The sequence below is a fragment of the Desmodus rotundus genome, chromosome 3, assembly GCF_022682495.2.
Source record: "Desmodus rotundus isolate HL8 chromosome 3, HLdesRot8A.1, whole genome shotgun sequence".
Classification (NCBI taxonomy): Eukaryota; Metazoa; Chordata; class Mammalia; order Chiroptera; family Phyllostomidae; genus Desmodus; species Desmodus rotundus.
Window position 1 is genome coordinate 180,425,797 of NC_071389.1, and position 21,336 is coordinate 180,447,132.

At 53.9% G+C, this 21,336-nt stretch overlaps 3 protein-coding genes across 5 annotated transcripts; 1 reads left to right on the forward strand and 2 right to left on the reverse strand.

Annotated features, from left to right (window-relative positions):
• The first annotated feature begins 30 nt into the window (after positions 1–30).
• CDCA3 (cell division cycle associated 3) lies at positions 31–2,864 on the forward strand. 2 transcript variants are annotated; one of them, XM_045186774.3, is made up of 7 exons: positions 31–385; positions 498–741; positions 1,046–1,221; positions 1,458–1,587; positions 1,867–2,160; positions 2,284–2,387; positions 2,509–2,864. In XM_045186774.3, the coding sequence occupies exons 3-7, from the start codon at positions 1,102–1,104 to the stop codon at positions 2,662–2,664; spliced, it is 804 nt and encodes a 267-aa protein (XP_045042709.2). In that variant the 5' UTR covers positions 31–385; positions 498–741; positions 1,046–1,101; the 3' UTR covers positions 2,665–2,864. The 2 variants fall into 2 exon arrangements, with proteins under 2 accessions (XP_045042709.2, XP_024435085.2); XM_024579317.3 differs by lacking the exon at positions 31–385 and having other exon boundaries at positions 740–833.
• Positions 2,865–3,832: 968 nt separating this feature from the next.
• Positions 3,833–10,444, reverse strand: GNB3 (G protein subunit beta 3). Its single transcript, XM_053921856.2, has 10 exons — positions 10,100–10,444; positions 9,763–9,849; positions 9,464–9,502; positions 7,524–7,630; positions 7,370–7,433; positions 7,078–7,240; positions 6,913–6,979; positions 6,625–6,826; positions 5,307–5,523; positions 3,833–4,452 (listed from the first exon to the last, which is right to left on the reverse strand). The coding sequence occupies exons 2-10, from the start codon at positions 9,817–9,819 to the stop codon at positions 4,346–4,348; spliced, it is 1,023 nt and encodes a 340-aa protein (XP_053777831.1). The 5' UTR covers positions 9,820–9,849; positions 10,100–10,444; the 3' UTR covers positions 3,833–4,345.
• An 843-nt stretch (positions 10,445–11,287) lies between these two features.
• Positions 11,288–21,210, reverse strand: P3H3 (prolyl 3-hydroxylase 3). 2 transcript variants are annotated; one of them, XM_053921857.2, is made up of 15 exons: positions 20,678–21,209; positions 19,590–19,742; positions 19,027–19,225; positions 18,806–18,937; positions 18,175–18,311; positions 17,666–17,755; positions 17,362–17,414; positions 17,163–17,230; positions 16,917–17,041; positions 13,832–13,933; positions 13,418–13,568; positions 13,062–13,179; positions 12,916–12,991; positions 11,976–12,116; positions 11,288–11,823 (listed from the first exon to the last, which is right to left on the reverse strand). In XM_053921857.2, the coding sequence occupies exons 1-15, from the start codon at positions 21,161–21,163 to the stop codon at positions 11,668–11,670; spliced, it is 2,187 nt and encodes a 728-aa protein (XP_053777832.1). In that variant the 5' UTR covers positions 21,164–21,209; the 3' UTR covers positions 11,288–11,667. The 2 variants fall into 2 exon arrangements, with proteins under 2 accessions (XP_053777832.1, XP_053777833.1); XM_053921858.2 differs by lacking the exon at positions 13,832–13,933 and having other exon boundaries at positions 20,678–21,210.
• Positions 21,211–21,336: the final 126 nt, after the last annotated feature.

Sequence of the window (21,336 nt, forward strand, 5' to 3'; positions counted from 1 at the left end):
AGACGCGCGAGAACGGCAGTTGGAACAAGCTTGCGTGCTAGTGCTCCGCCCTCTGCCTTACTCTTGACTAAACCCAATGAAAAGCGCCTCCAATGCAATCGATGGTCAAAAGAACCAATCCCACTCTTCCAGGGTAGAGCGCCCGTAGAGTAACGAGGCGAAACCCAGAGCTTTCGCTGCTCGCACTCTGGCACCCCTACAGTCTCTTCGTGTGCCTTGTATTGAAGAGCAGACATTGACAGTTCTTTAAACTAATTTCAGAAACTTTCCTGGAGACTCGTCCGATCGGAAAATAGAAGGGCAGTTCTTAGTATTTGAAAGGCAGCTATCCAATGAGGCAGAGTTTGAGAGGATAGAGTCGAGTGATTGATAACGCCGTCAACCAGTAAGGATTACCATTTCTCTCTCCTCAAAAATCTTCAAAAGTCTGTCCCCGCCTGAATCTGTGCATATTAGCATAGTAATCCATTCTATTTTTTTTTAATCATTTGGTTTAGAAACTGAAGGTCTCAAAAGCGAAGATTGGCACTCCCTAAAGTCTCACTTTGGACAACTCGCAGCCTGAGAGGAACAAAAGTCCGCTTCTATCAAGGAGGCGTCAACCCGGGGCAAGCCAAGCCGCTGCCCAATTGACTCCCATGGCTCCCATGATGGAAGTCCCCTCAGCCCAATGGCTTCCTTCGCTGGAGGCGGATCCCACATAGTAGGCCTATAGGAGTCTGTGACGGCTCAGCCAATAGGGTAAGGGCAGGGGGCGTGGCGGGAGGTTTGAAACTCTGCTTCGGGAGTTGAGGCTCGAGCTACAGTGCAGCAAAAAGTGGTGTTGGGGCACGGTAAGTGATTTGAATAAATTAGTGAACAAATTAGAGGGCCCGGCAGTCCTGGAATAAGCCGCCCTGTCAGCTGCATCAGTCATTTTCCTCCCAGAGGCCTCTGGCCCGGCGGCCAGGAGCTTCCTTAGCTGGGATCTGGGAAGATCGGGTGGTCTGGAGTTCGAGGTCGGACGTGGTCGCGGTGAAGCTGAGACCTGAGTCACTTCTCTTAGGCATCCCCTCCTCGCCCGGGCCCAAGCCCTGCCCCACCCCCTTCCTCCCTGTTGAGATGGGCTCAGCCAAGAGCGTACCAGTGACTCCTGCGCGGCCTCCGCCGCACAACAAGCATCTGGCTCGAGTGGCGGACCCGCGTTCACCTAGTGCCGGCATCCTGCGCACTCCCATCCAGGTACTCTGGGCCGGGTAGGGGGTAGGTAGAGAAACTGTCCTAATTCTTTGGCGTCTGCTTAACCTGATTCTAAGAGAGTCCTCCCTCCCCACTTCTCCTTTGAGGGCTTACTTTCTACACTCTCCTGAATGCCTGGGGGCCTTGGCAATTTCTGCCTGGAAAGTGGGCCTGAGGCTGGAGATCTGGGAAGGATGAAGAGTCAGGGCGTAGACTTTAATAGCCTTTGATCCGGACAGGTGGAGAGCTCTCCACAGCCAAACCTACCATCAGGGGAGCAGCCGGAGGGTCCTAATCAGGCCCAGGACTCAGATCCCCGCTCTCCTACACTTGGCATTTCAAGGACACCTATGAAGACCAGCAGCGGAGGTAAGTGTTGGGCCCAGAGAATTCTGATGAGGCTGTCAGCTAGCATCCTTGGGTGGGGGTCAATGAGGCCACGCTCTCAGGACTCCTTAAAGGGGCCTCCATCCTCCTGCTGTGAACCTATTTTGCTCTTTCCTCAACATTTTACTCCCTCTCACCTTGATTTCTCTCTTCTCAATTCCTCACCCACCAGGGCATGAGTCCTAAAGCTTCTGTATTTTTTCCTCTTTGCTGAACAATTTGTATCAGAGGGTCACTGTTTCACTCCACTTCTCCCTCTAGAGCCTCCAAGCCCACTGGTGAAACAGCTGAGTGAAGTATTTGAGACTGAAGCGCCCAGAGCAAATCTGCCCCCAGAGCCTATTCTGCCCCCAGAGGCACCTTCATCTTCTGAATTGGACTCGCCTCTGGGCACCCAGTTTTCCCTTGAGGACCAGATGCCACCTGGGAGCCAGGCTGAGCTTCCCTCCAAGCAGGTGTTTTCTGAGGAAGAAACAGGACAGCCCTCAGAAACCCTTATGGCCAGCCAGGGCTTGGACAAGTCCTTGAGAGACCCTGAGACACCCAGATCTTCAGGTACAGAATTTAAGGTCAAGGAATAAGGAAGAGGAATTGAGATCATGTTCTGGGGTAGTTTAGGAGGGATAAACTATAAGCTCCTAATTTTGGCTCCTTGCTTTAACTCTTTACCCATCCTAGGTTCTAAGTGCAATAGACGGAAACCAAAGGGCAAGGTACTAGGGAGATCTCCCCTCACCATCCTGCAGGATGACAACTCCCCTGGGACTCTGACACCACGACAGGTAAAGGGAGAGGGAAAAAGCTATTCCTGAGAAGTCCAGCGTAGAGGGTGGGAGGCCTTGCCCTATCTTTCCTCTCCTGAACAATCTCCCTCCCTCCCCCAACTGCATACTGTTTTTGTAGGGTAAGCGGCCTTCTCCCCTGAGTGAAAATATTAGGGAACTAAAGGAAGGAGCCGTTCTGGGAACCGGACGCCTTCTGAGAACTGGAGGACCAGCATGGGAGCAAGGCCAGGACCATGATAAGGAGAATCAGCACTTTGCCGTGGTAGAGAACTAGGCCATGTATGGCCCTAGCCCTGGCCTCACCCGGGATCTAGTGATATTCTCAGTCCTCTCACCCCTTCTTTCCCTGGGAGACTGGAAGGTTCATTTTCTTTGACACCCCCTAAACTACCAACTCTGGAACTGAGAACTTTTTTGGACTTTCTTTGTGTGTTATGTGTTTCTTGTATATTAAAGGAAGTGATTTTAAAGGTGCTATTAAGTGTTATGCCTAAACCTTGCTCTGGGTCGTCTTTATGTAAAAGGTAGCCTGGGGAGCTTGTGTTCCCTGGCCTCAGTGTCCCTGTACTGGTTCCTCCGAATCTCTTAATGCTCCTCCCTTAAATCCTGGTGTTCCCCAGGGCTCTGTCCTTGGCTCTTTCCTCTCGCTCTTCCTAGGTGGTGACCTCTAGGGATTAGCTCCTACCTACCTATATTCTGGTAAGTTCCAGGTCTCACCATCTAACCCGGACCTTTATCTAGCTGCCCCATAGGCACTTCAAAGTCAGTTTGAGTAAAGTTGACTTTGTGATCTTCCCCTCAAAGCCTCTTTCTCTTCCTCTCTTCTTTATCCCTATAAATAACAGAATTGTCCACCCAAACCCTGGCCATCATTTTGAATCCCTCTTAATATCCCATATCCTAGCATTCGGTCACTAAATCTGCTGATTCTATGTCTTTAATCTCTTTCCTCTCCCTTCCCTTGTCCCCTCTGTCCTATTGCTCTTGCATTTCTTGCTACCCACTTCCTACCTCCCTCCTTCACTCCCTCCTGTCTCCCCTCCCTCCACTTCATCAACCTACATTGCTGCTAGAGTCAGCTTTCTGAGAAGCATATCTGATCACATTACTACTTTGCTAAAAATTTTTTCAATGTTTCCCTACTTCCTTTTATCATCTGATTCCTTCTCAACATAATCCTACTGTACAAACACACATGCGTGCACCATAGGCAGGCTGTGGTGAACTGCTGGCACGTACTCCCAGCCACCTGGTGAATGCCTTCTCTCCTGACCCATCTCAGGCCTTCCCCATAAGACTTGGGCTTCTGCCTCTCCCCTACTTTCTGCCTACAAGCTGTCTGGTACCAACCTTTATCACTTGCACCCACAATACTTTATTACTTAAGTGGGAACTGAATCTTTTTGGAACATAAGTAGGGTGGAAGCCAAACATCACAGATATACCAGAGTGCTGTACTTTATTGCAGGTGCTTTGCAGAGAAAAAAGAAGAAGAAGAACATAGATAAAGGAGAAAGCATGAAGGAAAAGGGGGCTGGGACCCTGGTGGTGCCAGAGCCATAGTCACGGGCTGAGCACCCTGTGCCACATGGGTCTGGACAAAGGCAGGAGCTCTGGGGGAGGAATCCTAGGGCCTGGAGCCTCACACTGGAAGCCTGCTGGACCTGCCAAGGACTGGGGAGGAGTCAGTTGTCCTTGCTCACTAAGGGCAAAACTGTCATGACCATAGTGAGGGTAGCCATGGGAGCAGATGGGGCAGTTCTCTGCTTGTCCCTGATGCTGCCCCCCAAAGGCACACTCCCTGTGTTCCCCACTGTATTCAAAGGAGAAAGCTTGGTGGGAATGGCAGCTGGGGTATAGAAGAGAAAGCCTTAAAGGAACGTTAAAGAAAGGGCGCAGGAGAAGGGGCAGCTCTGAGTGTCTTCATGGCCTTTTACCTCCCCCCTCCAGCCTCCTCAGTTCCAGATTTTGAGGAAGCTGTCCCAGGAGCCAGTGGCCACCGCCATCCCATCAGCCGTGACCCCCAGGCAGCTGACCCTGTTATCATGGCCAGAGAGGATGCCTGAGGAAAAGGGAGAGGAGACAGCGTGTCCACGCGCTCATTTGGCAGGTAGTGTGTGTGCACGCACAGGAATCCTAGCTCAGGTAGGCTGGGTTGTGACTTCAGCCCCCTGATGGAGGCTGGAAGACAGAAGGAGGATTAGCCCTAAGAGTTAGGCTCTCTCAAGAACCTGGGGTAGGGGAGGGGTGGAGAGGGATGGGGAAAGGCTGGAAGTGCCAGTGTGCTATGAGAAGAGCCAGGGGCATCTTGATGGGCGCTGGAAAATGGAGAAGTAGCCCTGTCCTGCTGCTTCTTTGTTTCCAAAGATACTTGAGGCCCAGAGAGAAGTGACTTGCCCAAGGGCATTCAGAAAGTAAGCCCCAGAATTAGGATTTGGATCCTAACTCTGTAGCCAGTGTTGTTTTCATTCAGCACCTGACATCTCCCAAGAGGAGAAGCTGCACTATCTGATTCACCTGCAAACCAGCCTGGTCCTAGATAAGCCCCTAGCTTGGGGTCAGGCCCCTGCTCATTGCACATTCCCTGAGACTGCTCTGTCCTTCAGTGGATGCCCCGGAAACCCAGACCTGACTAGACATTCAAGGTCCTCAGGTCTGGGGATCACCAGAAGGATCTCTCCTTCGGCAGGGAGCAGCCATGGCATTGGGCAAAGGAGAAGGGCCCCTTAAAGCAACTTTTCTTTCAGAGAAGATGTTCCTACATTGGGGACCAGAGGGGGACTGGATTCCAGGGGTAGCACTCAGAGTTATCTAGTAATTAGGGAATAGCAGTAAGAGATTCTCAACAAGGAGGGCTGGATGAAGGGTACTTCCGGCTGAGGCAGCAGTGGAGGAGGGGGCTGGGCTGGCCCTTACCCACACGCTCGCCCTTCATGGAGTCCCAGACATTGCAGTTGAAGTCATCATAGCCTGCGAAGAGCAGGCGGCCACTGAGGGAGAAGGCCACGGATGTGATGCCGCAGATGATGCTCTCGTGGGAATAGGCGGTCAGCTCCTGGTCTGCCCGAAGGTCAAACAGACGGCAGGAGGCATCATCCGAGCCTGTGCAGATGGCCTCTCCATTGGGGAAAAACTGAGGGCACAGGTGGCAAGGAGGTCAGGATTCAGACCTGAGCAGCTGCTGCCTCTCCTGCCCTCCACCTGACTCTTGCCCTGGTGGCTCCAGGGCGAGCTCCTTCCCCCAGCCTCCCTGCCTGTCCCTCCCCTGGCCTGCAGTGAGAAAGGCCACAGCATTGCTCTTCATGCACGCTGGTGGGTCCCCTATACCCTTCACTTGCTCCTCATGACAGCGCTGCAGGCTGGTACTACGCCCAGGAGGCTGAGGGAGCACCTGCAGCTTGCCCAGGGCCACATGGCTGGAAGGCTGGAGGTTGTCTCTGACTTCCCACTAGTCAGCTGGATCGGAGTGTAGGAGCAAGGCCAAGTGCGAATGCATAGCCTGAACCCCATCATGAGGAAATGTCAGCTCAACTCAAACAGAGGGAAAGCCTACAGAAAATCGGTTTGTACTCTTTAAAAACGTCAGTGTCATGGAAGACAAAGGTCTTGCTTTGAAGGAAGAAAACAGGAAGAAAAGGAAGAAAACAGTTCCCACTTATATGAAACAGATGTGGCAAGAAAATGCAATACATGTTCCTGGCGGGGAAAAACTGCTGTTCCAGATGTATTTGAGACGACTGGTGAGATGTGAAGACAGACTGTAGACTGTAGTGCTGGGTCAATGGTAGATTCTGATTTTAAGAATTACACTGTGGCTATCTAGGAGAATGGCCTCGTGTTTAGGAAATGCACACTGATATATTTAAGGAGGAAAGAGACACAATGTCTGCCACTTACTCTCAAAAAACCCAGGGAAAACCGTAACAACAAAAGGTATATCTGCATCTAGGTGTATGTGTTTGTCTAGCTAGCTAGCTATCCATCGTCCATCCATCCAGCTAGTCCCCCATCCCTCCATCCCTTCCCCTATGGAGAGAGAATGATAAAACAAATGTAAAATGTTAGCTGTGAATATGGGTGCAGGGGAGGTGGGAGCTCTTTTTGTTACTCTCACACTTTTCTGTAAGATGAAGTTATTTCAAAGCAGAAAGTGAAAAAGCCAGTGGTGGGGAGCCCTGGGAGGTGGTGAAGGGCGGTGCAGTGGGCCCAGGAGGCAGAGCATACTGGGACTCACACAGATAGCGTTGATGTCTGACTCATGGCCAGTGAAAGTCTGCCGGCAGGTCCCCTCCCTCACGTCCCACAGCTTGGCGCTGGCATCACAGGCCCCGGAAATGAACAGTTGGTAGTCGGGAGACACAGCCAGGCTCATGCAGTCCCCTGTGTGTCCCACAAACACAGTCTTCTGCTGCCCGGTCTCGATATCCCACAGAGCACTGCCAAGAGGAGGGGAGGCTGTCACAGGAAAAGGCCAGGACAGAATTGCCACCCCAGCCCAGCACCCCTAGTGTTCAGTCCTCACCACGTGGTGTCCCCTGAGCTGGTCACAATGTTGTTGTCATCAAGAAAGCGGCAGCAGGAGAGATAACCTGGGGGTGGTTAGGACAGTGCCCTGGCTTCAGAGCCACAACTCACCAACCCCGGGGCTTCCCTGGAGCCCTCAGGATGGGAAGACTGTGTCTCTCACCTGTGTGAGCAGAGAGTTCCCGGCTGACCTTGACATTGCCCTCACGGGATTTGAGGCTATAGATAGAGCACATGTTGTCCAGCCCCCCACACGCCACAAAGTTCCCCGATGGGGCATAGGCACAGGTCATGACCCAGGAGGAGCGCAGAGGGATGGCATGTACCTGCAGGAGGTCAGGGTGAGCAGGGGCAGGACCTGGGCTGAGTTCCCAGGTGGATAGGGCAGAGGAGGGTAGGTACGATGTCCCCAAGGGAAGACAGGGTGATGGAGGGGTGTGAGGCAAGGTCGGTACCTTATTGGTGGTGTAGGTGTCCCACACAATCAGCTTTCCGTCTTGTGAGGCACTTACTAGCAGTCTGGGGAGAGGGCACCCCACGTCACACCCTGTATCACCCAAGCCTCTCCTTCCTGCTTTCCCTCCTCTCTGGGCATGCCTCAAGCCTCACTTGGAATCAGTGGCCCAGTGCATGGCATAAATCTTGGCCAGGTGTCCCCTTAATGTCCGCCTGGTCCGCATCTGGACTCGTCCCACGACTTCTAGATCAGACACAAGCTGCAGCAAAGGGGGTGTTAGAAATCAGGGTGAGCAGGGTGTGTGCCCAGATGTCAGTGTCACAGCCACTGATCTGTACAAGTTTTTGATCTGGGTCAGGCCCCAGCCTGAAAAAAATAAGTCCCTGGCGTGGAGTGGCTTAGGTTGATGTGAGAGACAGTCAGTGGCATGTTGTTAAGCATTTAACAACTTTCTCCAGTGCGGGGTGGGGGCGGGGGAGGGGAGGTGGGAGAGTGATTCCTATCCTGTAATTCTCCCACTGTGACCAATTTCAAGCCGCCAATGTGAAGTCACTGAACACGAACTTATGTACACATTCCACCGTTCCGAACCACTAGAAACCTGCCCGCACACACCACTGCAGCACAGCCAGCTCTTTAACTGGGTATCCAGGGTATCGCCATGACCTTGAACTGCCCCTCCTGAATTTTATTGTCCTATGCCCCTTAAACTCTATCCAGCTTCTAGACTTAGTCTGGGGCTCCAGAGCCCATTGACTCGATTTGCCATTTACCTGCTCTATTATTTTGGTCAAGTTACTCAACCTCTCTGAGCCTGTCCTCATCCATAAAATGTTTATAGCACCTACCTTATGGGGTTGTCATAAAAATTAAATGAAATTGCCCTGGCCAGGTAGCTCAGTTAGCTAGAGCATCATCCTGATATATCGAGGTTGCAGGTTCGATCCCCAGTCAGGACACATACAAGAATCAACCAATGAATGCACATATAAGTGGAACAACAAATTGATGTTTCGTTCTCTTTCTCAAAAAATCAATTTTTAAAAAAGTAAGTTTTAAAAAAGAAAATTAAATGAAATTATGTATTTAAGCAATTTAGCCCAGTGTCTGGCTCATGGTAAGTGTTCAATAAATTGGCTGGTGTGGCTCAGTGGACTGAATGCCAGCCTGTGAATCAAAGAGTTGCTGGTTCTATTCCCAGTCAGAGCACATGCCTGGGTTGCAGGCCAGATCTCCAGTAGGGGGTGTATGAGAGGCAACCACACACTGATGTTTCTCTCCCTCTCTTCCTCCCTTCTTTCCTCTCTCTAAAAACAAATAAATACAATCTTTAAAAAGAAAAAAAAATGCTGACTCTTATCAAGATACTTAATCCTGCCCTGACCAGTGTGCCTCAGTTGAGTGGAGCGTTGTCCCATACGCTGAAAGGTTGCAGGTTCAATTCCTGGTCCAGGCACACACCTTGGTTGTGGGTTCCATCCCCAGATGGGGTACATGCAGAAGGCAACCAATCAATGTTTCTCTCTCTCTCCTTCCCTCTTTCTCTCCCTCCCTTCCTCCCATCCTCTTTCTCTAAAAGTAATGAAAGGATGTCTTGGGTGAGGATTTTTTAAAAAAGATATTTAATCCTCTCTAAAGTACAACCAACTCTAGGAAGCACCATTCTTTTAAATATAACTAAGGAAGAAAATATGCTGCCAATTTTAGTTGTAAGGCATCATCTAGTGTTGGATGCGTCTTGATTTCAGAAATGTCAAAGTGTGAAAAGGTGTGCATCTTAGGGTTGATGAAATACAGTATTAAAAAATAACTGGAGTCCATAAGGGCTTTGTGATTGACAAAGGACTGTCCCTCTCCCTCCTCTCCACCCTGCAAGGTGAGGGGGTGTTGTTCCTCCTGTTTAACGGATGACAATAGAGACAGCATCTTGTCCTTAGCCTCCAATACGGTCCCTGATCTCACTGTTGTTGAATGAATTAATTAATGTTATTCCTCATTCCAAGGACATATTGTACTAAAGCTTGGGCTGGTCAGGGAACCCCCATCCCCTCTCCTTCCCTCAGGCCCTGCCTCAGGGGGACAGGAGTCTCACCTCTGCCATCGTAGTGTCAGCACAGGCTTTCCTGGCATCCTGGGGGGAAAGCAGACATCAGGGGAGGGAAGGGCAGAGTGCAGGGTGGGGTGCCTGGGTCTCTGAGGTAGGTGGGTTGGGGTTCTACAGTTTGGGGACATCCCGAGCATGATGTCCAGAAAGTCTCCGGTCATTTCCAAGTCAGGGGTCTCTAAGGTGTGACTCAAAAATGAATCCAGCCTCCTTCCCCCCAGGCCACACTCCTTCATCTCCCCGTTTCTGTTTTCTGGGATTCCCATGTGGGACATTTCTGGGGTTACTGCAATCTGCTTCTTGAGCTGTTCCGCTTCCTGCCGCAGCTGTTCCATCTCCCCCATGGCTGACAGGTTGAGGGGTAGCTCCGGCTCCTGCCAGGAACACAGGGTAGATATAGGGGGATCCCCAGCAAGCCATGTTTCTGTTCCTCACACCTCACACCAGACTGCTCATGAGGGCTGGAGCCCATCCCAAGAAATGAGGAAATGACCGGGTGGCCTACACCACCTGCCCCACCAGCCCCTCCAAGTATGGAGTCCTCTGCAGCCAGCCCCAGCCCTGCCCGAGCCCTCCCTGTAGCCCCCAGCCCCAGAGAGCAGAGCCAGGCTGGCTCCCTCTTACTTGGGCTCTGACTGGACCTCTCCCAGGTTTCCAGCTCCAGTTCCCAGGCGCCTCTTCACTCCCTCAGCAGTGATGCCAGCCCGTCACCTGCCCCAGCTCTGCTGCCAGAGGAGCTGGCCTGGCCTGGCCCCACTCTTGGGGGGGCAGTGGCACTGGCACTGATAGGGAAGGATAGGGCCAACGATGACTACGTCAGGCAAATGAAATCAGCTGGCAGGGGTGGGGAAGAGGACCGGGAGAGAGGTGTGTGGCTTCCAGAGAGACTTGGGCCCAGCCACGGGGAGGGGTAGGAGCAGGAATGCTGGGCTACAGAGGAGCAGCCCCCCACAGCAAGCCCTGGAGGGAGGAGGGGTAGAAGGGGTGCTTCCCTGATGGGTCTCTCTGCAGGCAGAGAGAAGAGCATTGGGCCCCATAGGATTAGAGCAAAGCTGTGAGGATTAAAGGCTGAGTTTGGGAGGGTGGGAAGGAGCAGTAGCCACCAGAGCTCCAGCAGTGCCCCTGGATGCTGGCCCCCACCAGTGGTGATGATCTTGGCAGTCAGGGCCTGCCTAGCAAGAACGTGAGGGTGAGACGTGGCCCATTGTCCATACCCAAACTGTCTTCCTGGGCTCAGGGCGGTGGGAGAAGAGGGTTCTAGTGACTACAGGGAGGGTGCAGGCGGGAGCTGAGATTAGACGGGACTGATCTGGATAATCCTTCTTCATGACAAACCCTAACCAGCTGCCCCAGGATCTGATCCTGGGTTGGGGGTGACAGTGGGAGTACAGGGGGTTCAGGAAGGATGGACGGGCCTGACCCTGCCCTGGGTGTAAAAAGGATTGCAAGTGGAGGGCAATCCCATCCCCCGTTCCCATCTGGGTTCAGCACACTCCTTGCCCCCACGACTCATGAGGTCCTGCTGGGGCTGGGAAAGCAGGAGCCTTAAGGATCAGGCTGCCCTAAGTCTTGGCCAAGCTCAGAGGGAAAACAGGGCTTAGAGTTGGAGGCCCAAGGGGCAGCTGTCAGGGGTTTGGGTGTATTTGCATGAGGGAGCAGGTGGCTGAGATTTCCCTGACAAATCACAGGCTCCAGTGGCCCCACCTTCCGGAGGCCCGAGGACACACGTCTCCGCCCAGGCCAGCCATAGCCACTCCCCCACCTCCAGCCACCACAGAAACTGTATACACTTGATAGGCCTGGGCTGAGGGAATCTTCAAGTTCTTTATTGACAGTCTGGGAGAGGGCAGTGGGGTTATTCTCCCCTCTCATACCCCCTTATTTGAAGCAGTCAGGCCCTGCTCCCTGTCACTTCTTTCCAGGAAGGCATTGCCTCCTCTGCTTGTCCAGGGCTGGAGCTCCATCAGCTGGGGCCAGCCCTGGCTCCTCAGACCTGGTGAGCTCAAGGCTGGTCTGTGCGGCGTCCTCTGAGTCCAGGGCTGGACGACCCTTGTGACCCCATGATGGTGGGAGTACAGAGACTAAGAGCTCGCTGTTCTGCTCCTGTCACATGGCATCTTCTTGTAGGTCCTGGCATCAAGGCAGCCCTCACAAGTCAGGTGTCCACATCTCCAAGGAGCTGGCTCAGTCCCTCACAGCTCCTCTCGGACCCGAGGCAGCTTCCCAGCCTTGTCCTGGACCCGCTGAAGCCTGTGGCTGAGGGGTTCTGGGGAAGGGTCTTTGCTGGGCATTTCTTCTTCCTCCTCCTCTTCTGGCTCCTGCAGCAGCTCTTTGGCTTCTGTCCACTCCTAGGAGGTGGGAGGAGAGTCTGGCTCAATTCCCTGCATCCACCCTCCCCCAAGACCCTCCCTGGGTCATCTAGCCCCTGCCCCTCACCCGTCAGCCTGCCCAAGCTTCGCACACCAGGAGAGACAGCCTTCCTACTCCTGCTCCTCCTCACCTGCTCCCTGTGCTCAGGTGCCCACGTGTGCCAAAGTGCCAAGGCGCAGCGCCGACCCCGAGTCACAGCCCACACACCATGGGGATTCTCCCCACCAGAGCTGAAGGCCACGAGGCGTCCACAGCGAGGACGAACCTGAGCCTGGGGAATGAGGGCAGGTTCAGTTCCAGGGATAGGCCTTCAGAGAACCTGGCCCTGACTCCCAGATAAGATAGGGCAGGGGACACCGGAAGGTCAGCTCTCTTGCCCATCACTTCCCACTCCTTAATTCAGGGACTATCATGGGGCAAATGGGAAGTTGACCTCCACTTGGGGAGCACACGTGTCACATTGTGACTAAAGGAGTTGGAGCCAAAGGGGGATGGGACTTCCATTAGGGTCTCCTGTTGGCTCCTTCCCCCATACCCTGACTCTTCTCTGATCCTTTGACATGGGCGTGAAGTAATCTGCGGAAATGACCACAGGACCAGACTCTGTGTACTGGGGATTAGGATTGTGGGGCCATTCTTCCTCCCCAAGGAAGGCGCAGATTATACGTAGCTGGTGGTAGTAAGCAGAGACAGACGTAGTTGGGTAGGACAGAGCAACAGACAGTGAGAAATCACTGTCTCTCTCCTTCTCCTTCTCCCTATTTCTAGCCCCTAGTTTCTACCTGGAATAGGGACTTGGGGTTCTGTGCTCACCCACCCTCCTGTAGCAGGTGAGGCAAACACTGAAGGCAGGGTCTGGAGAGGCCACTTTGAAATCTCCCTGGGGGGCATAATCAACTTTTGCTAAGAGAGCCCCTGAACACAGCCAGTGGTGAAGAGGGCTGGGGAAGCCAGGGAAGGGGAGGATTAAAGTGGCCCCAGCCATTTCCCTGCATTTGCCTCTGGGGACCTTCTGTTTTGAATCCTGAGCCCACAGCTGGGCTCCCTGTCCCCACCCCCACCCCACTTACCCTGACGGTGAGGGCATTGGGCTCTGTGAAGAATAGGTCCCCGCCCTGGAAGTCATCGTTGAGGTAGAGGACTCCACTAGAGGAGGAAGACAGGCTGTGAGACCTCAACCCAGGCCCCCTGCTGGGCCCCTGGAGGAGCTGCCCACCTGTAGTCTCGGTAAGTGTAGGCTGGGGGCTCCCGCCAGCACTCTCCCGTGTCAGGGTCCAGGACGCAGTTGTCGGCGTGCACAGGGTGACTCAGGTCCATGCGCTGCTCTTGCTCCCCTAGGAGGCAAAGGGGCCTGGTGAATGCCTCTGTGTCCCCATGCCCGTCCACCACCTCCCACACCTACCCTGAAGCTTGGGGCTCACCACTGAACAGAGAGGCCAGGCCCCCATTGGGCAGGGGAATCACAGTCTTTCAGGAGTGCAGATAAACCCACACAGTGTGGGGGTGCTGAGAGTATGCAGTGCCTCACAGGGACCTGAGGCTGGGGAGGAACAGTGGGGTCCTGGCAGTTACCTTCGATGGCAGTACGGCACACCAGGTGGGTGAAGGAGAGATGCAGGGGCCGTTCCGGGGAGAAGTAGGCCTGAGTTAAGGTCCGCACACGCTCGCTCACCTCCAGAAGCAGCTTAGCACCCTGAGTGCCCACAGCCCCAGCACGGGCCAGCTGCAGGTAGTGGAAGGAAGGCAAGAAAGGCAATGGAAGCGTGGGTTTGGAGTCCCTGCAGTCAGCTCTGTCCATCAGCCTCTACTGCTCCTTCCACTGGCTCCTTAACAACTCCTCCTCAATCCTGGGCAGAGGACTCAAGGACTCTCCGTCCCAGGACAGCCCCTCCATAGGAGAAGCTCAGGCCCTGGTGCCCAGCCTCCTGTGTACCCTCTTCCCCAGTTCTGGGCATCAGACCAGGGCAGAGGTGCCTCCTCTCTCACCTGTGCCGCCTTGAGCACCGTGAGCCCCTCGAAGCGTTCGTGGGGGCTGTGAGGGGAGCGGCGGCCCCGATAGCCAGACCTGGCTCCTGCCTCAGCTGCATCCTAAAGAGGGAGAGAGTTGACTGTGGAGTCCCTTTCCTTTGGTCCCAGACTTTCCATAGGCTACAACCCCCCCCCCCCCCCCGGAAGAGGCTAGAAGCTTCCAGAGTACTCTGGTGGCTCCTTTTCCTGAGCTGCTGCCCTTCCCCAGAAAATGACTGCCTTCATGTCAGAACGTCACTCTCTGGTAAAGATCTGGGATCCCTGGCTGAGAGGCTGAGCACAGAACTCTGGAGAGCATCCCACAGTGGGGCAAGGACAGCTGGGAAAGGGTGCAGGATGGGTTTGATCATTCATCCCCGAGGAGCCAAGAATAGAGGAGTCCCTCTGGAAACATGACTCCACCGGGAAGTTCGATAGTCAAGCCAGGTCCAGCCAAGGTATCTCTCTCTGACCTCTTCCCACTTTACTCGCTGAGAGAACTTGAGAACCCTTGACACGAAGTCCTAATTACCCAACAGCTACACAAAACTGTCATCACCTGGGTGGTGGCCTCCTGGTATTTGGATGTCCTTTCCTGACACCTATTCTTCTGTCTGCTTTTTGAAACTCAGTTAAAAGTATCACTACCTAGCCCTGGCTGATGTGGTTCAGTGAATCAAGCACTGGACTGTAATCCAAAGGGTCACTGGTTTGATTCCCAGTCAGAGCACATGCCTGGGTTGCAGGCCAGGTCCCCAGTAGGGGGCACTCAAGGGGCAACCACACATTGATGTTTCTCTCCCTCTCTTTCTCCCTCCTTACCCTCTCTCTAAAAATAAATAAATAAAATCTTTAAAAATAATAATAATAAAAAATAAAGTATCACTACCTAGTTATCCCATTACATGAACCTCATCTCTGAGAAACCCCCTTATCATGCAAGCCATCTAATCTTTTATTGTTGTATTCATTCATTCATTCATTCATTCATTCAACAAATTTGTACTCAGCATCTACTGTGTGCCAAGCACTCTTCTAGGCACTGGGGACACAATTGTGAATATGAAAAGGTCCCTGCTCTTATAAGGTTTATATTTTCAGATAACAAACCAACCAACCAGGTAAGTATTATGAAGAAAATAAAAACCAGGCTACAACCTTCAGAGTGCCCAGGCAGGGGTTGGGGGACAGCTAATTGATGAGGGGACATTTGAACTGAAACCAAATGATATGAAGGAGCCGCTGCAACGTCCGAGGGAAAAATGTTCCAGGCAGCAGAAATAGCAAGTGCAAAGGTCCCGAGGCCAGAACGAGTTTAGTGTGGTCTGATATACTAAAGGAGCAGAAGGGTCTGATACTTGGGAGTTATCCTTGATGCCATTCTTTCATCCCACATAGATTTAGTCCTTAATTTTTCTATCTTTGATTTTCTAAATATTCCTTATCTGTCCCCCTCTCTTCACTCCCTTAAAATGAGGACCTAATCCAAAGCAGTGGTGCTCCTGCATCACCCAGGGTACCCCCCTTCCTTTCCCCTCCCACTGTATTTCTCCACACTGCCACTAGAGGGGCCTACCAGTTCTACAGGATGGCGGTGGCTCCTTCTACCCTTCAATAAGCTGTCTTACCCTCCCTGGGCGGGTACAGAAGGCCCTCTACCATCTCCCCTGTGATTCCAGCTCTGGGCCTCTCCCCTGAAACATAACCTCCTCTGAATAATGTAACAGCCTGATGACAATAGTGACAGCTAAATGCTGAACACTTCTATATTCTTCTAAGATCTTTACTATGTACTGGCTCATTAAGTCCTCACTGTATTTAGCCCCATTTTATAGATGAGGAAACTGGGCTCAGAGATGCTAAAATACATTGCCCAACGTCACACAGGTGGTCATTGTGGGGTCTGCCTTATGCTCTTAACCACCGTGCTCCACCGCAGTTCCCAGAACACCTTGGTCTTCTCCCCCCCTCACCTGATGCTCCTCTCTTTCTCTGCCTCATTAACTCATCCTTAAGATTGAGCTCAGAGGCCACCCCTACCCAAGCCTTTTATGACCTTGCATTTCAGTGCTTTTATAAAAGATTTTATTTTTAGAGAGGGGGGAAGGGAGGGAGAGAAACATCAATGTGTGAGAAACATCCATTGGTTGTCTCTTGCATGCTTCCAACTGGGGACCTGGCCCAAAACCCAGGCATGTGCCCTGACTGGGAATCAAACCAGGTGACCTTTGGACTCGCAGGCCGGTGTTCAATCTACTGAGCCACACCGGCCAGGGCGCATTTTGGTGTTTCTATTTGAAGTACATACTTCTTTTATCAAACATATCATCCACTCTAATTGTGTGTCTCCACATCTGACTCCTCTCTACAGTGAGCTCGTGGATGCAGGGTCCATGTTCAACTACGTCTCCCTGGAACCCAGAAGTTTCGAGTACGCGGAGGGTACTCAAAGAGTGTGTGTTGAAGAATGCGGAGTCAAAAAACGGCAGGCTCAACCTGGTGAATGAATCATTCAACTCAAACTAGGGAGGGACTTCGATAGATGGGAAAAAAGCCTGTGTCCACTGAGCCATCAGCCAGGCCAGTGATGAAACTCCAAGGAATTCTCACCTGCATACTTACAATTTTTTATGCCTTGACTTTTTTGGTTTTGTTTATTGATTTTTGGAGAGAGAGACACACACACATCAGTTTGTTGTTCCACTTATTGATGCAATCCTTGGTGGAGCCTGCAACCTTGTCCAGATACAATCTTGTATCTGTGTGTGTCCTGACCAGGGATCAAACTGCAACCTTGGCATATCGGGATGATGCTCTAACCAACCAAGCTACCCAGCCAGGGCCTGTTTTTTTATTTTGTTTTGCTCTTCCTATCAACTTCTGGCAAAATTCCTTTGTAAAGAGCGTCTACCCCATGCCCTCTAAGTTGAGATGAAAAGGAACTTGCCCACAGCAGAGAGGCAGTGGCACGCTTAGTCCCCAGTGGAGAATCAGAGAAGGCAGAACAGGGGGCAGGCAGCTGTGCCTGGGTCCCAATGTGTCACCTTCTCACATGTCTTCTTACCTTGGCCAGCTGCAGCAGCACCCCACACTCTGCTGTGGTGAGCAGACCGTCCAGCACGGCTCGCTCCGACCCATTCAGCTGTCTTGCATCCTGGGTCAGGGTTACTCCCTCCATGAGGAGGACATCTGCAGGGAAAGGGACAAGGCAGGGGGGACCGAGGGTCTCCTGAAGGCAGGCCAAGCAGTAGCCCCAACTGGCAGCCCCAGACCCTCCAGGCTCCCGCCTCCTGTTCTCCCAGGGACTTACCCTTCCAGTTAGTCAAAGGCTTCGGCTGTGGAGGCTCATGGTCCCAAGTCCGATGCTCTTGATCCTCTCTCAGGGGTGAGAGACATACTCAGTGCATGCACAGGCCAGTTCAACCCATCTCCCCAGACCCAGCCTCCCAGGACCCCTTCTGTCACCTTCCAGTTCAGGGCGGGCCCCTCCTACCACTGGCATCTCCTACCTGAGCTTTTCTCTAAGTGTTTCAGGAATGAAAGCCTCTGGAGTCCAGAGATCCTGGAACAGTCAACAAAAGCACCATTACCCACTAAGTCCAGCCCTGATCTCTGATATTAGACCCTGAACTACCACATTAAGGTCTCCTGCTTCCAGGGGGCAAGGTGGAGGTGGGAAAAGCCCTCAGCACTGGGCCAAACTCTGTAATAGCAACAGCAACAACAAAAACAACGTATGTAGCACTATTTGCCAGGTGCTATGCTAAGAGCTTTACACATGGAAGTGAGATGGAGAGAAATGGAGTCACTCACAGGATCCTTGAAGTTGGTCCCCAGGTGCTCCATGGCATAGTAAAGCTGTCTCTTCTCCCCCAGGGATCGAAGGACAAAGCGCTGGATGTCCTGAGGAGGAGTGGACAGCAGGGAGCAGGGGTGAGACAAAGAGAAGTGGGCAGAGAAATGAAGGCCAGACGAGAGCGGGGTGGCCCAGGCTCTAGGGTACAGCCTGCTTTCGTCACTGTGCCTCTCCAGTCAACCTTCCTCCCTCAGCAGCTTCAGGACATCTGGTTTCAAACTGGGGCAGAAGTCTATGTACAGGGTGGGGGCAGGCAGGGGGGAGGTTAAGGGAAGAGAGATGGGCTGGCACTTGGACTTGGAGTTTGAAGTGGGAGCAGGGCATGGAGACAAGTCAGTGCTGGACTTGAGGTTGCCTCTGGTAACTAGAGTGCTTGGGCCAGAACGGGGGCACAGAGTTCAGGGTACTGCTCCCGTATATTTGTTTGATTTAGGGCTTCCTCACAGGGTAAGTGGGGGAGGGGTACCTCTCTTGGCCTGAGGCCAGGTCTCGGCTCTCCCAGCTGGGCCTGGTACTGTTTCAGAGCTTCCTTGGCAGCCTCCTCCTCCGGATAGAAGAGCAGGACACTCAGGACATTTTCCATAGCCTGGGACAGATTCCCCACTGGAGACAGAGCAATAGGGTGGGGTGGGGCACAGACCAAGAGTGGCCACGATCCCTGGGCAGAGGCAGCAATGACAGGTGGACAAAGACAGAGCCAGAAAAGGTGATCTCCCAAAGCCAACCAACTCTACCCCCACCCCACCCCCTCCAGACATGAGCCCACCACTGCTTCTTTTCCAAGCTTACTCAAACATACCTGGGCTGAATGGGCAGAGTGCAAAGGGGAAGAAGAGAGGAGAGAATAAAGTAAGGTGAGAAGCAGCAAGGGCAGAAGGAGCCCTGTGACCCATCTCCTGAGCTTTCCACAGTGGTGCCCAAGGAAAGCAAGTTAGAGTCCTCCAGAAGTGATGGTCCCCATGGAGCCCTGACCAACTACAGATCCAGAGACAGATGGGAGGGGAGAAGAGATGGGGCTCAGGATAGCATCAAAGTCAAAACTTCACTTTCCCTGTTTCCAATCCATCACCCCCAGAGCTCACCCTTCCCCAACTGACCCTGAGCATGGGCCTCATGCAGCCTCCTCAGCTGGCTGGGAAGGAAGTCGGGGACAGGGAAACTGTGACCAGGCCGTGTGGCCATATCCCCCACGCAGCGCTGCCGGCACTGCAGGACCTGAATCCAGTGCCCTGTGGAGGACACAGAGGACCCGTAAGCTATTCATCTTGTCATGTTCCTCCTCCCTGCACTGTGACCCACCACACTTCCAGCTCCTTGCCTGCAATAGCCTCATAGAGGCCCGCCTGGTTCCCAGTTCCTTCCTCTTCTTCATCCCTTTGATGTTCCTCAGGCCCCTCACAGCCAGCCCGGCATCTCTCCATCTGGGCCAGGCTCTCCTGCAGGGCCTCCTCAAGCCTGGGCAATGCCAGTTCTGCCTCCTGGCGCCCCAATAGCTCCAGGCCCAAGTCATAGGCTGCCTGTAGTAGAGGGGAATGGTCAGTCACCTTGGATCCTGGCAGGGGTGAGGGGGGCTGCCCAACAAGACTGGGAGGCAGAAAGAAGGGGAGGAGTGTTGGTCTCATTTGGGGCATGGACTCTAGGTCCCACTTCATCTTGGGGAAGACAGGGGTGGGCCTCAGAATCAGAATGTTAGAGCATGGGACTTTAGCAATCCTCAGGAAGAAAACCAAGTCCCAGAGAGGGACTCCCCATCCAGGGCCACTGAGAACAGTACCCAGATCTCCTGATGCCCAAGACACACAGGGCCACAGTCCAGGAAGTCCTGTGCATCCTGTTAGTCAAGGGTTGGGGAAGGGACAGGGGTCCCGCTGAGGGTCTCACCCAGTGTGCAGGCGTCTCCAGGTCCCGGAAGCTCTGCCGCCTAACCCTAGACATACGTCTGTACTTAGCCATGTCCTCCCGCATCTGCAGGTGGGTGGGGTTTGCTACAAAGAAGGTGTGAGCTGCAGCTGCTGCCAGGTCCAACTTCTTCAGCTGAGAAGCAGGAAGAAAGAGGAAGTCAGTGCCCTGAAGTGTGGGTGTCAGACCTCTGCCTCTCACCAGCCTCTCCACTCCAGACACACGCTCGGGACTGCCCCAGAGCCTTCTGGAAGACTTGTCAGTCAGGACTGCCCACCTCCCAAGCTCCAGGTCCCGGACAACAGTATGTGGGCACTCTCAGGAGTCTGGCAGCTAAGGAAAGGAGGTCTGAAGACTTTGGAATCAGTGGGATATGTGCAGAGGGGCCTCAGTTTGGGAGACAAGGAGGAAGTGATGGCTAAGTAAGGTGTTAAGTGGGGGAGACCTGAGTGACCAGCAAAACCCGTAGGTCTCTAGGACCCTGAGCTGAGGTGTGTGACCAGCCCCCCTTCCCCAGCCACGTAGACAACAGCTACTGTGCCAGTAGCTGCGCAGTGTCCACTGCCCCACCCCCCACCGCATCCTCACATATTCTTCCTCAGGGGCCCTCAGCCTGACGCCCCTCCTCTTATCTTCCCAAAGTTCCCTCCTGCCCCAAGAAAAGTCTCAGACTCGCTCTCCTCCCCACACTTACCGTCCAGCGACGGGTTTCTCCCCTATCCACTCCACTTCATCCCTAAGAAGAAGCTGCGCTCACCCCCACGAAGGTTTCGGAAAGATCGACTAAGATTTCAGGCCCCTTCCCTCCATCTTCGATCTACTTTCACTCCGCTTCAAGACCCCCTATTCCAACTTTGCCCGCACTCTCCCTTAGGCTGTCCCTCTAAAATTGCAGTGAGTACTGGATGTGATTTTGGAAGGACCTACTCGGAAGGAGAGGTCCTTTGACCGCCCCCTAAGGCCCCACCCGAGCCTGGACGCTGGCATCCCGCCCTCTCCTGGTGAGCAAAAGTAGGACAGCGACGTGAGTCGGGGCAGGACCTAGCAATTCGCGCTGGTGGCCGGCGCACCTGGTAGTAGGCCCTCTGCAGGTAGTTGTAGGGCTCCCGGCGGCGGAAGGCGTCCCGCAGAGCGCTCCCCACGCGGAGCCGCGCCGCGCCCCCGGGACCCAGCCTTTGCGCCACGCACTGGCTCAGGCACTCCGCGCGGCGCAGCGCGGCGCGGAGCAGAAGGCGCTCCCAGGCTCCCGGTGCCGGGCCTGGCCGGGAGTCGGGCCCCGGGGCGTCTGGGAGCGCACCCCCCAGCTCGGCAGCACAGCGCTCTCCGCAGTCATGCCGCGTGCGGCCCAGCTCCGCATAGCTACGCAGCGCCTCCCGCAGCAGCGCCACCGCGGGTGCCCAGGCCCCGGCGGAGTAGGCGCGCAGCCCGTCGGCGTAGAGCAAGTCAGGGGCCTGGGGGGGCGCTCCGGGGGACAGCGTGGCCAGGCCTGGGGGCTCGGGGGATCCCGGGGGAGGCAGCAGGAGCAGGAGCAGCAGCAAGCGAAAGAGCCGGAGCATGGTGCCGGAGCCTCCGGCGGCTGCCGAAGGGAAATGCGGGATCAGAGAGGGAGAGAGAGGAAAGGGGGCAGGGAGAGGGAGGGGAAAGGAAGGAGAGATAGAGAGGAGGGAGGAGATGAAGGGAAAAGGAATGAATGAGCGGAGCCAAAGAGAGCTGATGGGGCTGAGACCCA

What these genes read in the sequence shown, in the direction of transcription:
- CDCA3 (XM_045186774.3), top strand. Translation starts at nt 1,102, where the DNA reads ATGGGCTCAGCCAAGAGCGTACCAGTGACTCCTGCGCGGCCTCCGCCG. An exon ending in TCCTGCGCACTCCCATCCAG is followed by an intron (nt 1,222 to 1,457) that starts GTACTCTGGGCC and finishes TGATCCGGACAG; the next exon opens with GTGGAGAGCTCTCCACAGCC. An exon ending in TGAGACACCCAGATCTTCAG is followed by an intron (nt 2,161 to 2,283) that starts GTACAGAATTTA and finishes TACCCATCCTAG; the next exon opens with GTTCTAAGTGCAATAGACGG.
- GNB3 (XM_053921856.2), bottom strand. Translation starts at nt 9,819, where the DNA reads ATGGGGGAGATGGAACAGCTGCGGCAGGAAGCGGAACAGCTCAAGAAG. An exon ending in CTGACACTACGATGGCAGAG is followed by an intron (nt 7,631 to 9,463) that starts GTGAGACTCCTG and finishes CCTTTGCTGCAG; the next exon opens with CTTGTGTCTGATCTAGAAGT. An exon ending in GGAACTCTCTGCTCACACAG is followed by an intron (nt 6,980 to 7,077) that starts GTGAGAGACACA and finishes AACCACCCCCAG; the next exon opens with GTTATCTCTCCTGCTGCCGC.
- P3H3 (XM_053921857.2), bottom strand. Translation starts at nt 21,163, where the DNA reads ATGCTCCGGCTCTTTCGCTTGCTGCTGCTCCTGCTCCTGCTGCCTCCC. An exon ending in TACACTTACCGAGACTACAG is followed by an intron (nt 12,992 to 13,061) that starts GTGGGCAGCTCC and finishes TTCCTCCTCTAG; the next exon opens with TGGAGTCCTCTACCTCAACG. An exon ending in CCAATGCCCTCACCGTCAGG is followed by an intron (nt 12,117 to 12,915) that starts GTAAGTGGGGTG and finishes CTCATTCCCCAG; the next exon opens with GCTCAGGTTCGTCCTCGCTG.